At 45.0% G+C, this 17,059-nt stretch overlaps 1 protein-coding gene across 4 annotated transcripts in view; it reads right to left on the bottom strand.

Moving 5' to 3' along the window:
• The window catches only part of TBX3 (T-box transcription factor 3), a 60,322-nt gene that overhangs the window by 30,955 nt on the left and 12,308 nt on the right, over nt 1-17,059 (bottom strand). For 2 of the 4 annotated variants that reach the window (XR_009152215.1, XM_058158545.1), the window contains exons 5-7: nt 16,853-17,004; nt 13,324-14,042; nt 7,906-8,310 (exon numbers count right to left, since the gene is read on the bottom strand). Coding sequence is in view for 3 of the 4 variants with exons in the window: in XM_058158545.1 (XP_058014528.1) it covers nt 7,906-8,310; nt 13,324-14,042; nt 16,853-17,004 (1,276 nt within the window). In the remaining variant the exon portion in view is untranslated. Of the gene's footprint in view, nt 1-3,455; nt 3,660-7,161; nt 8,311-13,323; nt 14,043-16,852; nt 17,005-17,059 lie in introns of those variants that run through there. The other 2 variants (XM_058158546.1, XM_058158547.1) reach the window with 2 other exon arrangements.

Below are 17,059 nucleotides of genomic sequence, written 5' to 3'. Positions count from 1 at the left end.
ATTTCGTTTCAACTCCCGGAGGTGAGCTAGGAGAAATTAGGCAGTCTTCCTCCATCCACTTGGCGCCTTCCATGCCCTGTGGGGCCAGGGACCTTCCTGGAGGCCTGGCTGGTAACGTTGGAGGGCGCCACTTGGAGAAGGCTACGGTGCCCCTTCGAAGAAGCAGGGGCGTTTTTCCAAAGGCGTGGACGGATTTGGAAGGAAGAACTCGGTTCAAATTTCTATCCCTGATCCGACGGCTGTTTTCCCGTGCAAGTTGCCACGGAAGCGGCGTCGCTGAAAGCAGGACACTTACTCCTGAGTAAATAGCTCTTCCCGCGATCTTCCTTTAAAGCGGTCTCGCCCCGCCAAGCGAAACTGCCAAGTTGAGGAACGGACAAATTGTCTCATTCGTTTCTTTCTCAAGACATTCTATATTTTGTTCTGTTCTGTTGTCTTTTTTTCCCCTGTCTTTTTTCTCTTCATTCTTCTCTTTCCTTGTCTTTCCTTTCCTCTTTCCTTTTGTTTTTCCTTTCCTTTCCTTTCCTTTCTTTTCTTTTCCTATCTTTTTTCTCATTCCTTTCTGCTTTTCTTTTCTTTTCCTTTCTTCTTTCCTTTCCTTTCCTTCCTCTCTCTTCCTTTCACTTTATCTCTCTCTCTTTCTTCCTGCCTGCCTGCCTGCCTGCTATACAAATATATGTTTTATGGACAGCTATAAACCATCTTAGAAGTTCTCTGAAGTAAAAAAAAAGACAAAACCTGCAGAAGGGGATTAAAACGGCTATTCTTGTATAGTAGCCCTTGGAAACGAATTTGAATTCCAGCGAGGGAATATTCTATATCTATATCTATATCTATATCTATATCTATATCTATATCTATATCTATATCTATATCTATCTATCCATCTATCTTTCCACTTATGACTGTATGACTATAACTTGTTGCTGTCAATCCTTATGATTTATATTGATATATTGACCATCAATTGTGTTGTAAATGTTGTACCTTGATGAACGTATCTTTTCTTTTATGTACACTGAGAGCATATGCACCAAGACAAAATTCCTTGTGTGTCCAATCACACTTGGCCAATAAAATTCTATTCTATTCTATTCTATTCTATTCTATTCTATTCTATTCTATCTATCTATCTATCTATCTATCTATCTATCTATCTATCTATCTATCTATCTATCTATCTATCTATCTATCTATATGTTTTCTGCGGTTTCACGGGTGTTTGTATGTAGGTCTTTGGTTATTCGGGTTTTCTCGAAGTGTCTTGGCGACGTTTGGACGAAGTCTCATTCGTCATCTTCAGGCTAGGTGTTTACAGCTTCGTGCTGTAAATACACACACACACACACACACATATATGTTTTCATAGGTTTTCACGTGTATAGGTATGTAGGTCTTGGCGTATCCCCTTACACGGGAAAATAACCGAATACGCCAAGACCTACATGTGTGTGTGTGTATACATACATATATACATATCGGATCCTATAGCCGTTTCCCTCCCAGCGCCCGGTCAAATTTCCGAATCCTCTCTTTAAAAGCAACGTTGTTTGTTCACAATTCGGTTTCCAGCCGCCCTGGTTGGGTGTCCAGAGGAGGAGCAGGTGTGGGGGTTGGGGGGAGGTCAAGGGATCCTGTTTTGCGACAAAAGGTACGGCAAGGGAGTGGGGTGACTGCGTGACCCTGCCTTCCATCCGTAAATGGGGATTTTTAATCCGCTGCCACCCAATCTCAGAGGAGACCCCGTTTACTCGGGAGTCAGTTCTCCTGGGATCAAACACGACTGGGACTAGCAGCGTTTCTCGTGCAGTTTCGGAAGCCAGGATCAAGATCTCTCTTCCTCTCTCTTTCTCTGCGTACGCGGGACACAGGCTAAACACAATTAACACAAGGGCTAGTTGGTTTCCGCGGCGGGGGATGCCTCACCGCTTTAACTACATGGCTGGGCTAAGTCAACGCTTGTAAGGGCTGGGAGGCTGACATCACCCCTGAGCCCACAAACCGCGGCTTCGGCCTGACCCAGCCTCTTCTCACGGCCCATCTGCGATCGAAGCCAACAATTCAGGGCAGCTATCAAGGCGAGGCGCCGCTTCGATCGACCGAAGCTGGCTGGCTCGTTCTGCATCCAGGTCAAACGCCTCTTTTCCCCCACCCCCTCCAGCAGCAGCCGGGGTGGGAGTGGGGACACCTCCCAGGGTCTACCGACGGAGCTCCCCGTTTTAAGACCCCCCTCCCCCGATCCTTCGCTTCGTCGTTAAAAGGGCTGTTGATCATTCGAGGCAGGGAGTATATAGATAGCGAAGAGGCCTCTCTCTAGGTTCGGCCGCTGCTTGGCGGATAAACTTTCAAAAGTTTATTATTCGGAAGCAAAGCCAAGGGCTTGACATTCCTCGACCTGCGATTTGAGATTTTAACCAGGGAAGCGCGAAATTCAGTTGCTTTTGGGGTGTGGATGGGTGGGTGGGTGGGAATGTATAGGCCACGTCTTGCCTTCTGCGCTTGGTGTCTCTCTAAGCCAACTAAACTAATTCCGAAGTGAACTGGCGGCAGACAACCTCGGCTTTTAGCGCCACGCAAAGTCACAGAGAGATAAGTTTCGCGGCGCGGGTTCGCTGGTCTTCAGGGACTGCGCAGATTTTACGTAGGCAGTACAGAGGCCCGGACGCATGTAGGAACTGAAAGAGGAAGGAGAGAGTAAGGTAAGAAGAAAGAAGAAAGAGAGAAGAAAAGAAAGGAAAGAAAGAAAAGGAGGAAAGAAAGAGGAAAGAAAGAAAAAAAGAGAGAAAGAAAGAGTGAAAGAAAGAGAAAGAAACAGAGAAAGAAGGGGGATACAAAGAAATACAAAGAGAGAAAGAAGAAAGAGAGAGAGAGAGAGAGAAAGGCAAAGAAAAAGAGTGTGTGAGAGAGAGACACTTAACTTTTGAAAAGAATACATCTGAAAAGTGAACCCCAAAAACGAAAAGAAGAACCGATCTGGGTTACCTAATGTCTCCCCCCACCCTCCCCGCGAGTCCATAAACAAATATTTGTCCACCGAAACTTTTTCCGGCTGTCCCGTGTGAACGAGGAAGCCGTAGCTCAAGAAGGACAACCTATATAAAACATAGGTTTTTCCAGGGAGAAGGGCCACGAAGCGTGGCGTGGGCGAGGGGGGCTAAAGCCACGGAGGGGGCGGGGAAGAGCTCCCGGTTGGTGGTTAGAATGATTCCCACGCAGAATTTCGACGACCCCGCTTTCTTTCCCCCCCCCACCCCACGCTCCCCGCCCCAAAGCGCGCAAAATTCAGAGGAGAAAAGGAAGTTCCGCGAAAAGACGGGCGGTGGAGGATGGAACCGGGGGTTGGAATGGGGGGGATTTTATTTTATTTTATATTTTCTCTGATATTTATTTACAAGCGTTGTCGGAGTCTTCACAATACCCCACCCCCCCTTTCCCTCTCCTCCCCCCAACTCAAGGCGGGACTTGCTCGAACCTGGCGCCGATCCAGAGGCCGCGTTTGGAGGTTGGTTCGTTGATCCGATGCCGGGGTTGACCGTCCAGAGTTTTGTCCGGAAAGGGGCCCGAAACTCCCCGAAACTCGTCTCCCGCAAGATTTACGATTCTCTTCTTCTCCGGCCCCTCCTTGGCCGAGGCTTTGCGAACTGTATAAATATTTTTCCCTGAATCATAAATACAGATGAAGAGAAGAGGGCAGGCCGGATAGAAGGTTGAAGTTCTGTTGATTTCTATTCCCCCGATAGAATTATTATTATTATTACTTTTTTAAAAAAAAGCTGCTAGTAAATTAACTGTTTGACTGCCTCGCTTCATTTATTTATTTTTTTAAACTCTAGCCTTGCCCAGACCCCATCGGATTTTTTATTGATTCTTCGAAGCCTTTTAGAATAGAGTAGAATAGAAATGGAAATAGAATGGAATAGAATAGAATAGAATAGAATAGAATAGAATAGAATAGAATAGAATAGAATGGAATAGAATAGAATAGAATAGAATAGAATAGAATAGAATAGAATAGAATAGAACAGAAATAGAATAGAACAGAACAGAACAGAATAGAACAGAATAAGGAAAGAAGGAAGGAGAATGGAATGGAATAGAAAATATGGAATGGAGTGGAGTAGAGTAGAATAGACTAGAGTAGAAATAGAAATAATAAAAAGAATAAGAATTTAGAATAGAATAGAATAAAAATAGAAATAGAAATAGAAATCTAGAATAGAATAGAATAGCTTTTTATACACACAGACGAAAACTGCAAAGTTTAAGGGGGGGTATTGATTTGAGGTTTGAATAGTGCGCTTCTCGGGGTTTTTTTTGCAAAGCAAATTTTTTTCCCAGAAGGCCACAACGAAGTTTGGGGAGGAATTTGGGGGGGGGGGGTTTGAGGGGGAGGGGAGGGCAGCCAAAGATCAACCAGAAATGGAGACAAATCTTTTTTTTCTTTTGGGGGGGGGTTTTCTAACCCCATTGACGTCAATGGGCCTACCGCTCTCCTCTATCCAGCAAGTAAATGTGAAGGTTTAAACACAGGCGCACACCGTACTTGCCCCTTGCAAATCTGAATAAAACTTTGCCCCCAACCAAATCTGAGGTAGCCTCTGCAACCTTCCGCCTTCATTGGCGTCCATGGGCTTTACTTCTCAGTAAAACGCACGTCTGATTGTAACGGGATTGTAAGCGGGAGGGGAATTTATCTTAGCCCCCCTTCCCCCAAAACAAAGCAATTCAGATTCAGTACAATCTGAAAAAAAGATTGGTGGAAATATTTTGGGGACCCCTCCCCTCCCCTCCCAAGGTACATCAGTCGAGAGCCTGTAAGATGCAGCCATAAACAGAAAATACAGGAGTTTGAAATTTGCAAGGGTCTTAAAAGCAACTTCCTTTTGAGTTCCTCCGGGAGGAAGGTTGCAGGAAAGTGGGGAAGCCTTTGAACCGTTTCAACAAATCTATTTATTTATTTCTGTTTTGGTTTCAACAATGCTCAACACTTAAGATTTTGAACCTGTAAAAATATCGGACTCCATTTGTCAATAATGATGATAATAATAATAATAACCAGCCATAGAACATCCCAGATTTAACAACTGTCAATAAGTCTGGATAATGGTCTTGGCAGTATCTGGAGACAGCAAAAGAGCCGAGAAAGAATCGGAGAAAAATACAAAATACAAAGAGCTACAAATAGAAGTGGAAGGACTGTGGCAAAAGAAAGCCAAGGTAGACCCAATAATAGGGATAAGCAACTGGGGTGCAAAACATCTGGAGCAGCAACGGAACACTATCCGGGCATTGACAGAAAACCCCATCAGTCAATTGCAAAGGGCAGCTTTAGTCGAGACGAAAGCTATATAACACCATCAAATATCCACAGCTGCCTATCCCAGGTCCTTGGGAAGGCACCGGTGAACAAAAAAAAAATAAATGCCAAATCCAGTTTAAACATCTGGCTGACCGTGCAACCCACCATAATAAATTGTCAATGGGGGAAAAAAATAGTAATGAATTTTTTTTAAGGGAGGGGGGTCTTTTTAAATGAACAAAACTCCCAGATTTTTTCTTTCTCCCCGCCCCCTCCTTCACAAATCTACTGGAGAAGTGTGTCGGTATTTAATTTTTACATATTTATTTAATCATTCCTACCAAGGGTAGATTCAGGGAGCATCCAGCCATGTACAAATCTTTTCCCAACCCTATTTGTTCTGCTTTTTGCATGCGTCCCCCTCCCCACCCTCAAAATCAACAAAACGACCCATTTTCTCTTTATAATGGCACAGTAAAAAAAGCAAACAAACAAAAAAACAAAAACGAAATATCGGAAATGTAAACATGATCTTCCCCCGATGGATTTTTTTGCTTCCCATCCCTTTTTTTTTGAAGTTGTAACTCTTCACAACGGAACCTGACTTTGAAATGAAAATGAGTTTTTTTTTAAAAAAAAAAAAAGCAAAAACCAAAACCAGACAGACAGCTGCAGGTCTATATTTACAGACATATATATATACAATATCAATAAATTAAAATTTTAATTTCGAGTATTCATAGGCCAGGTTATTTACAAGTCATCCATTAATTACATAAATACTTTTATCAATAGTGTCCACTGTTTTCCTTTTCTTTCCCCCCCCCCCTTCTCCTTTATTACTTGATAAACCTTGTTATTGCATATACAGTAAAATGGAGGGGAAAATGTATGAAAAAAACGAAACAAGGAGGGGGGGAGGGGTCATTTTAAAACAAACGGGCAAAATTATAATGCTCCCCCTTCTAACTATATTTTTAATTGCTCCTAGCAGAAAAAGAAACCAAACAATGTAAAGAAATATGTATACATATATACGTATATATGTATGTGTGTGTGTATATATATCTATATCAGAATACATATATACATGTGCACATATAAATGTATGTGTATAGACACACACATATGTATGTATGTGTGTGTGTATATATATATATATATATGTATATATATATGTATATATATGTATATGTATATATGTATGTATGTATATATATATATATATATATATATATATATATATATATATATATATATATATATATATATATATATGTATTTGCTCCCAGAAGCACGAAGCTGAAGCCTGAAGATGACGAATGAGACTTCGTCGAAACGTCGCCAAGACACTTCCAATTTTACGGAGAAAACCCGAACAACCAAGACCTATATACAAACACCCGTGAAAACCTCAAAAAACAAATATATATATATATATATATATATATATGTTTGTTTTCTGAGGTTTTCGCGGGTGTTTGTATGTAGGTCTTTGGTTATTCGGGTTTTCTCCCGCTAAAATTGGAAGTGTCTTGGCAACATTTCCACGAACTCTCATTCGTCATCTTCAGGCTTCAGCTTCGTGCTTCTGGGAGCAATGTGTCTCACATTGCCTGATATAGTATATATATATAGTATACACACACACACACACACACACACACACACTGCTCAAAAAAATAAAGGGAACACCTACACAACACAATGTTCTGTATTTAATAAGAATCTTTCATTCCTTCAGATCTAGGATGTCTTACAGTATTTTTGTGTTCCCTTCACTGTATACTGTGAGACATCCTAGATCTGAAGGAATGAAATATTCTTCTTAAATACAGTACATTGTGTTATGTAGGTGTTCCCTTTATTTTTTTGAGCAGTATATATTCAATATATATATGCAATACACACACACACACTTAATGCTCTGGGGACCTTAAGCAAGCATTTATGGAATGGGGGCTTTCACAAAATAAAGAGTTTTGGAACCAACCATGCAGAAATAAACGAATTATAGTGGCAGACACCCACACACACACCCACGCCCACCCTCAAAAAAATATTAAAAGGCTCTTCTTTTTTCTCCTTCCCCCTCCCCCTTTTCGGCTTGATTTTCAAAGGCAAAAAACCCCCAAACAAATAAATTCTCCATGGGGGGGGGGAAGAAGTCAACCATTTTCTCTGCCCATCTCTGTTTTGATCTTTAAGGGGAGGCAGGAACAACAACAACAACAAAACAAAAAAAAACCACACAACCCGAAGGAATGGGGGGGGGAGAAGGGGAGAGGACCCCACAATTCACACCTGCCTCCAGTGGACAAAACAGTGGTTCATAGCAGCTTCCAGCAGCGCCCAACTCCCCTTCCTTCCATCCCCAGCGGGACCCCAGCCCCACACACTCCCGCTGCCCAAGGTGGAGAGACCGGATGGGCCCATAAGGCGTGTGGGGGGGGGAGGGGAGAGGGGGAGAAACTGGAGGTGCCCATCCCCTCCCGCATACTATAGGGGGGCGGGGAAGGGAGGGGACGATCTCCCTCCCCTCCCCCTCTCCCTCCCTAGGGCGACCCGCTCCTGGCTCTGTCTTGCTTCGACTCGAGTCCACTCACTAAGCGCTGGATGTTCTGCAGCTCGCTGGTAGCCTCTTTATCCGAACCGGAGGAAGAGAGGGTGGACGAGCGGCTGTTCAGGTCCGAACCGGAGGAATCCAAAGCGCCCAACCCGGGGCTGGGGGCTAAAGCTCTGCCTTTGCCTTCGGCGCCGCCGACCAGCGAAGGCGGCAGGGCGGTGGTGAGCAAGCTGCTGCCGCCGCCGCCGCCTCCTCCGCTGCTGCTGTCCGGCAGAGGCACCGAGAGGGAGTAAGGGCTATAACGCAGGCGAGGGCGCACGGCGGCGGCGTTCAGGAAAGGCGGGTGTCGGTGCATCGGGGCGGCCGTCGAAGCTGCTGCCGCCGCCGCCGCCATGTAAGTGTACGGGTAGGAGAAGAGGCCGCCGAAGGGAGACATGGCCAGGCTCTGCAAAAGAAGAGCGACAGACAGTCAGAGGCGCCGCCACGGGATGGGGTGGTGGGGGGAGGGGAGAGGGGAAGAAAGCTCCTAACAGCCTCCCCCCACCCCCAATGCACGATTGCCTGGCAGTGGGTCAACTAGGCTGCCGAGCCAGCACAGGTAGTGGTCAACCAGGCTTCGTGAATAGCATAGGCAGTGGTTCAACCAGGCCAGCACAGGTAGAGGTCAACCAGGCTTCGTGAATAGCATAGGCAGTGGTTCAACCAGGCCAGCACAGGTAGAGGTCAACCAGGCTCCGTGAATAGCATAGGCAGTGGTTCAACCAGGCCAGCACAGGTAGTGGTCAACCAGGCTTCGTGAATAGCATAGGCAGTGGTTCAACCAGGCCAGCACAAGTAGTAGTCAATTAGGCTTCGTGAATAGGATAGGCAGTGGGTCAACCCACCAAGGACGTTCCCCTTCCCCACCACCACCAAGCCACCCCTGGAGAAGCTGCCCTGTGGCGCGCAGACTCCGCCCTGTTGCGGTTTTTGCTGATGGAGTAAGGGTCAGGAAGTGGGGCAAACCTATGAATTAAGTCCAGGAAACCAGTCGTTTTCTTTGGCCAAAAATAAGCATCTTGGAGCAGAACATGTGTCTTGGGGTTAAGGATTCAGGGTTTAGAGGTCCCTGGCATTTGTGGAAGGAGGTGTGTGTATGCGCGCACACAAACCCATGCAAAGACAAACACACAAAGACTCTTCCGTGAGTACCAGGGATAGACAGAAGGAGAAAGAGAGAGGGGGGAAGAGGGAGAAGGAGACAGACAGACAGACAGACACAGAGAGAGAGACAGAGACAGAGACAGAGACAGAGAGACAGAGAGAGGTATTATACATGCACATACACACACAAATGCTTCCATGAGTGTCAGGAACAAATAAGCATATTACATATATTATTATTATTATTTCAGATTTAATCTTCAGTTTGATTCACGGTCTGGGACTGGTAAACACTTAACATTTCAAGTCCTAACCAAGGACCTAAGAGTTATTAAGGTAGCACCTGCGTGTAAAGGCAGTTCCAAATAGGGCGGTTTTTTTGCAAAGTCAAGATATTCAGATCTAATAAGTTCAAAATTCCCGTGTATCTCGGCAGCCATTTGAGTATAGCTCCAAGTACATCCAATTGATTTCTTCCTCCATAATCACTCAACTTCAGTTTGCAAATAATTTGCATCATCCTCATCATCATTATCTCTTTTATTCATTAAACATGAATCTCAGTCAACAGAAAATTTAAAAATGTATCACAAATATCATTGACTGGTGTTGATGGTTGATACGGGATGCTGCCAGCATCGACCAAGTATCTTCTTAAAATGTACAATAATAATTATTATCACCTTTATTCATTAAACATGAAACTCAGTCAACTGATCTTTTAAAAATGTGTCACAAATTACTGCACTAATAGTTTGATATGGGTTGCTGCCAGGCGTCCTAGGTATATCAACCAAGTATCTTTTTAAAATGTACAATAATATTTATTATCACCTTTATTCATTAAACATGAAACTCAGTCAACTGATCTTTTAAAAATGTGTCACAAATTACTGTGCTAACAGTTGATATGGGTTGCTGCCAGGCGTCCTAGGTATATCAACCAAGTATCTTCTTAAAATGTAGAGTCCCACAATTTTTTGCAGTTCTGCTGGTGTTATTGCAGGAAGCTGCAATTTATTGATGTGTTTTGTAAAATTCTTGGACATGGTACCAAGTTGTTGTTGTTGTTATTATGATTATGATTATTGAGATATTTTATTTTAATGTTTTAATTTTTATTCAGTTCCGCTGGTGTTATTGCAGGAAGCAGCAATTTATTGATATCTTTTGTAAAATTCTTGGACATGGTACCAAGAATTTGTTGTTGTTGTTATTATTATAATAATTATTATTGAGATATTTTATTTTAATGTTTTAATTTTTATTCAGTTCCGCTGGTGTTATTGCAGGAAGCAGCAATTTATTGATATCTTTTGTAAAATTCTTGGACATGGTACCAAGTTGTTGTTGTTGTTATAATTATTATTGAGATATTTTATTTTAATGTTTTCATTTTTATTCCGGTTTCAATAAACAGATAATAGAATAGAAATAGAAATAATAGAAATAGAAACAGATAAATCCAGATTCTCCCATTCCTGAATGGCTTTCTGCCACGCATCCAATCCATTTCCCCTCCCCCTCTCCCCAGGTGCCACTGGAAAAGAGGGCATCCCTCCAGCTGTTCCCAAACTACAGCTCCCATTAGCCTCACCCTCCTGGCTAATGGCCCCTGTATATGGCAGAAGTTTCTGTATCTCCCAGCAAGAAATCTCGCCAGTTTAAGAAAAAAAACTGGCTTCCAAGTCTCCGGGCTTTTTTCCATGGGGCGGGAGTTGGGGGGCTGAGAACTTGGGACTTATTAGGCAGACAAAAGGTCCACCCTGCCAAAAAGGTGCCCAGGGATATACGGCTTAAAGCGCCTAGTTTGCCAGGTGCTTTTGTCTGCCAAATCCCACTTCATTTTCTGGCTTAAGGAGAACAGCCGGTCGGTCGGTAGGGCTTGGGAAACCACAGCCAAATCAAGCTTGCTCTCTGAGCTCCATTCAATCATCTCTCCTTCCCTCTCTCTCTCTCTCTCTCTCTCTCTCTCTCTCTCTCTCTCTGCTGACTGACTTTTTGGTTGGGCCAACCAACCGTTGACAGTTGTAGCTAGAGGAAGGGAAACAAACTACATCCATCGGGGGCCCAGAAAACTACCAATCCAAGGATTAAAAGTGGGAAATTGGGTCTTTCCTGGCCACGTTCTTCCTCCTCCCCTCCCGCACCCCCCCAGCTATCCCTCCTTTAATCCAGCTCCTAATAATAATAATAATAATAATAATAATAATCCCAGTTTAATTTTCAGACCATGAAGAAAAGGCTGGAAAGATAGTTTAGCTATACTTTGGAGGAGCCTTTGGAAAGGCTGAAGTTGTTTCGGGTAGGTACACAAGCCGATACTTGATTACTGGCCCTTAATCCGATTTGTGAAACGACTTGTTTGTGGGGGTTCCCCCATAGACCTGAAGCCTCGAATAAACCCCACAGCTGGGCACGTGCCAAGGATGAGCTGCAGAAAGCCGAAGCAAATTTTTAAAACAGGAGTCAGGCTGGGCCAAGGCAGGCTGGCTGGCTGGCTGGCTCTTTCCTTAAGCAAGTTAAATATTTTTTAAAAGATTTTTTTTTGTTTTAATCCCATGTTTATTATTATTATTATTTTTAATAATAAAGGACTCAAGGGGGTGAACGTATGGAACGCACCTTCCTCTTCCTATTTTGAAGGAGCCTGGGAAACAAGTTGGACTGACAGAGAGGGAATGCTTGTTTAGATGGGCAATCTGACTGGAGAATTTATTTTTTAATTCCTATATGCATCTCGAGCTCTCTCACTCTCTCTCTCTAGCTCTCTCCCCCTCCCTCCCTCCATCTCTCCAGCTCCCTCTCTCTCTTCTCTCTCTTTCTCTCCCTCCCTCTCACTTGCTCTCTCCCCTTCCCTCCGTCTCTTTCTCTCCCACTCTCTTCCCTTTCCTCCTTTTCTCTCTCCCACTCCCTCTCTCCTCTCTCTCTTTCTCTCTCCTCCTCCCTCCATCTCTCCAGCTCCTCTCTCCTCTCTCTCTCTCCCTCCTCTCACTTGCTCTCTCCCCTTCCCTCCGTCTCTTTCTCTCCCACTCTCTTCCCTTTCCTCCTTTTCTCTCTCCCACTCCCTCTCTCTTCCCTCTCACTTGCTCTCTCCCCCTCCCTCCCTCCATCTCTCCAGCTCCCTCTCTCTCTTTCTCTCCCTCCCTCTCACTTGCTCTCTCCCCTTCCCTCCGTCTCTTTCTCTCTCCCACTCTCTTCCCTTTCCTCCTTTTCTCTCTCCCACTCCCTCTCTCTTCCCTCTCACTTGCTCTCTCCCCTTCCCTCCCTCTCTTTCCCTCTTCCTCTCCCTCCCTCTCCCCTTCCCTCCCTTTCTCTCTCCCCCTTTCTCTCCCGCGCTCTCTCTCTCTCTCTCTTCTCTTTCTCTCCCTTCCTCTCACTTGCCCTCTCCCCTTCCCTCCTTCTCTTTCCCTCTCCTTCTCTCTCCCCTTCCCTCCCTTTCTCTCTCCCCCTCCCTCTCTCCTCCCCTTTCTCTCCCATCCCCACCTCCCTCCCTCAACAAAAGGGAACCTCAACTGAATCTGAAAAAGAAAAAAAGTAAAAAAAAAGGGGGGGAGAAACTATTTTTTTTTAAATGAATGAATCCTACACATAGAACTGCAGCTACAAATTTACTAAACCTCCCCCCTCCCCCATGCCCACAACCACCACCTTTATAATGGTGCGTTTAGATTTGGAAGATTTGCCTCACTTTCCTGTGCAAAGTCTCCGTAAGTAGCTGGCCTTGTTTTTTTTTTTCCCCAAACTGGTTTTTATTTTTTGGATTGTTAAATTGGATCAGCCTTTCCTGCATACGGCAAGAAGCCATTGGCTGTGGTCTAAACACACCCCCCCTTTAAAAAAAAACTTGGATGGAGGGGGACACGCCTCTCTAAGTCTTGACATGCAGGGTCTGGTCCACCGGGTCCCACAGAACCGTGGGTGTTTTTCCCCTCAGCCCCCAAAGCTTGGGACTCAAACCGCCAAAGGACTGGAGTCATACCTCAGCCTACGCCAGAAACCCCTATTGCAGAACCAACCACCATGAGAACAGTCAACGGTTCCCCTCCCGCGAACCAGAGGTTGCAATAAATGAAGTTACTTTGGTCCCTCTGAAGTTTTTGGGTTTTTTTGGTGGGGGGGAAAGCCAAAAAGAAGATGAATCCAGTGGATGCTACAGGTGTTGGAGCGAAGTTCTGATTTGCTGGCTGCCCAAATAGCCATTGCACACCTGTTTTCCGGAGGCGGAGAAATCACACACACACACACATGCATACAGAGAAACACGCATGCACACATACAGACACATGTGCTCGCGCACACGCCAGTGTCTTACCTGTGAAGCCAGGACGTGCTGTTGAAAATGGAATGGTAAGGCAGCCGCGGCAGCTGCCGCCGAAACCCCGCTTAATCCCTGGGCAGCTGCTGTGGCCATCGCCGTATTGTCTAGACCGGTAACTCCCGCTGACGTCGCCCCGGAGACTGTGGCCAGCAGAGGTCCCATGCCAGCCATGCCCGAGAAAGCTCCACCCATGGCGAACTGGCTGGGATGGAGGAGGAAAGGGTGTCCGTTGCTTAGGGGGTTGAAGAACTGTTGGCTGGCCAGGCCGTGGGGAAAGGTGAGGTTGGAGAGGTGACTGGGAGCCAGGTGCCCAGGACTGTCAGTTTGAATGGTTAAGGGCGAGAAGGGTTCTTTGTTCAGGAGCCTGCATTCCTCCTGGTTCTTTCGTTGTTCTTCTCCGCTGCCTCCTCCCAAATTCCGGGTGCTGGAAGAAATGGTGGCTGGGCTATGCTGGGAATCTGGAGGCACTTTCGAGATGCTCTCCCGGCTGCTGCTGGCTGAGTCCGGTGGGAAAAGGGGAGTCTTGGAAGGGCTGTTCTTTCCCCCTTCTCGAACGTCTGTCCCATCTCCTCCTCCTCCTCCTCCTCTTCCCAAGGAGGAGCTGCTGTGGGGGGCGAGGTTGGCCGTGGTGGTCGAGATCTTCCCCACTTCGTTGGCTTCCATGGGGTCCTCTTTGCTTTCCGAGTCGCTTTCGCCATCGCTGGGACCCAGATCTGAGAAGAGAAAGAGAGAGACGGTGGAAAAAGAGAGGAAAAAAAACACCCACTTGCGTTCCACAAGATGTTCCTCAGAAGAGGAGTTCCACAAGATGTTCCTCAGGAATCCCATAAGATGTTCCTCAGAAAAGGAGTCCCACAAGTTGTTCCTCGGGAATCCTACAAGATGTTCCTCAGAAGAGGAGTCCCACAAGATGTTCCTCAGGAATCCCACAAGATGTTCCTCAGAAAAGGAGTCCCACAAGATGCTCCTCAGGAATCCCACAAGATGTTCCTCAGAAAAGGAGTCCCACAAGATGTTCCTCAGGAATCCCACAAGATGTTCCTCAGAAGAGGAGTCCCACAAGATGTTCCTCAGGAATCCCACAAGATGTTCCTCAGAAGAGGGGGCCGCCTTCCCTTATTCTCCCAACCGAGAACCGAAACTTCCTAACTCCATTGAGTCGGTCAAATGGAGTCCCCGTGCTTACAATTCAGTTTTCTTCTGGACTTGGAAATCACCCAGGTTTTTCTCAATTCCAACTCGGGATCCTGATCTAATTTTCACTGAAGTTTTGATCTACTTGGGCCTTGGCACTACGACTGTCTAATCCAGAAGAGAGGCCAGAGAGAGATTTCATCCCACTATTTTCTAGATAGTTTCCTAAAACTAACCAACAACAATTAACAACAACAACAACAAAATCCTAGCTGAGGGTATAACCCAAAGACTTTGCTAAACTGTTCAGCTCCTTCAAAATCCAGGGTTTCATGAATCATAGCTTATCCTGTAACCATTTAGTTCTGGTTTAGGGAATTAATGTCTCTGGAGATTCTTCTCAGCCATCCAGACCAAAGGCGCTTTTTTTTCAAGAGGCGACTGGACTTTTCTTTGTAGACTTTTCACTTCTCATCCAAGAAGCTTCCTCAGTTCTCAGTTCAGTTCTTCTTCAGAACTGAAGAAGCTTCTTGGATGAGAAGCGAAAGGTCTTCAAAGAAAAACCAGAAAGTCCAGTTGTCTCTTGAAAAGAAAAAAAAAAAAGACCATTTGGGACCCTTATGGAATGAACTAACTTCTTATTTTTATAATAAACTCCCCCCCCCCGCTGAAGTGTGAGGGAGGGAAGCTGAAGGACTGAGAAAGAACAGCATTAATTCTCCAACTTTTATTTATCCCAAGTTTTAATCTGGGGCGCGTCTGGTTCCATCCAAAGCAAGAATCATGAACTTGGAATTTTGGGGCAGGGTTTGCTGCACACCCTCACAAAAACACACATACACAAACAAACACAGAGAGAACAATGTTCAAACTGTAAAAAAAATGACAAATAAAACAGAGCATTCCTTCCTACAATAGCATAGCAAAATCTGAGCAATCTGGACAGCCCAGGCTACGGGACATGCGTGCGCAGATCTCTGGGACACCAGCTTTGGAGTACAGATAGTCCTCGACTTACAACCACAATGGAGCCAAAATTTCTGTCGCTGAGCCAGACCGTTGTTCGGTGATTTTTTTTTGGTCCCATTTTACGACTTTCCTTGCCACCGTCGTTAAGGGAATCGTTGCCACCGTTAAGTCAGTCACACGGATTGTTAAGTGGATCCTCTTAACGTTGCTCGTCAGAAGGTCACTAAAGGGGATCGTGTGACCCTCGGGGGGGGGCGATGACTACGACGAGACTGCGACCGTCATAAATATGAGTCAGTGGCCAAAGCGCCTGAATTTAGATCAAAGCGACTTAAGGAGATTATGCAAGGATTGTAAGTGTTAAAAAAAATGGTCATAAATCATTTTTTCCAGTGCGATTGTAACTTCAGACGGTCGCTAAATGAACTGTTATAAGTCAAGGATTACCTGCAGACATAAACCTGTGGGATTAATAAATGGGGGGGGGGAGAAGGGACGATTGCAGATTGATTTTAAGATAACAGTAACAGAGTTGGAAGGGACCTTGGAGGTCATCTAATCCAACCCACCCACCCACCCCCGCTCACGCAGGAGAGCTATACTAGGGATTCAAACCCACCTAACGTCTTAGCTACTGAGCCACCTAGCCGGGCTTTTTTATTTATTTATTTACATTTATATCCCGCCCTTCTCCGAAGACTCAGGGCGGCTTACAGTGTATAAGGCAATAGTCTCATTCTATTTGTATATTTATATACAAAGTCAACTTATTGCCCCCCCAACAATCTGGGTCCTCATTTTACCTACCTTATAAAGGATGGAAGGCTGAGTCAACCTCGGGCCGGGCTCGAACCTGCAGTAATTGCAGGCTGCTGTGTTCTAATAACAGCCTGAGCTATTATGGCCCTATGTAATAACCTTTCCCTATGCATTTCGAAAATTCCTAATTCATGGGAAAGACACCATTTGTATCTCTGTATTTTGTCTGTATTCAGACCACAGATAAAATATAAATAAGGGAGAGAGAGAGAGAGACAAAATCAAATGTTAAGATCCGGAGAGTTTTCGAGATTCAATTTTTTTTTTAAATCAAGAGGTTTTTTCATTCATCTCCATCAGCCAGAAAATTTGCAATCCATATATGTGTGTGTGTGTGTAGGTCTTTGGTTATTTGGGTTTTCTCCAGCGTAAAATTGGAAGTGTCTTGGCATTTTACATGGGAGAAAACCCGAATAACCAAAGACCTTCATACAAACACCCACAAAAACCTCAGAAACAAATATATATATATACACACACATATATATAAAAAAATGACCCACATAGTAGGAAAGCAACTACTCATGAGTAGGAAGGTAGGACTGCTCTTGCTCTTACTCCAGTGTGGAAATAGAGAGGGGGGTGGGGAGAAACAGCTCACCTTTAAGATTAGAGGTACCGACAGCGGACACAGCTGGAGATGTCGACTGAGCAAAACATTTAAAGGCCGTCTGCTCGCTGGAAGACTCGTCCGAAGTCTCTTTTTTCTGCCTCTCATCGTAAACTCTCATGGACTGAAGGGTCAGCTGCTTTCTAGGAAGAGAAAAGAAAGGGGGATGAGTTTTGGTAGGACGGATTCTTTAAACCG

Source organism: Ahaetulla prasina, chromosome 15, assembly GCF_028640845.1.
Source record: "Ahaetulla prasina isolate Xishuangbanna chromosome 15, ASM2864084v1, whole genome shotgun sequence".
NCBI classification, from domain to species: Eukaryota; Metazoa; Chordata; class Lepidosauria; order Squamata; family Colubridae; genus Ahaetulla; species Ahaetulla prasina.
Note: the sequence above shows the minus strand (reverse complement) of the source record. Positions and strands in the feature narration are given on the sequence as shown.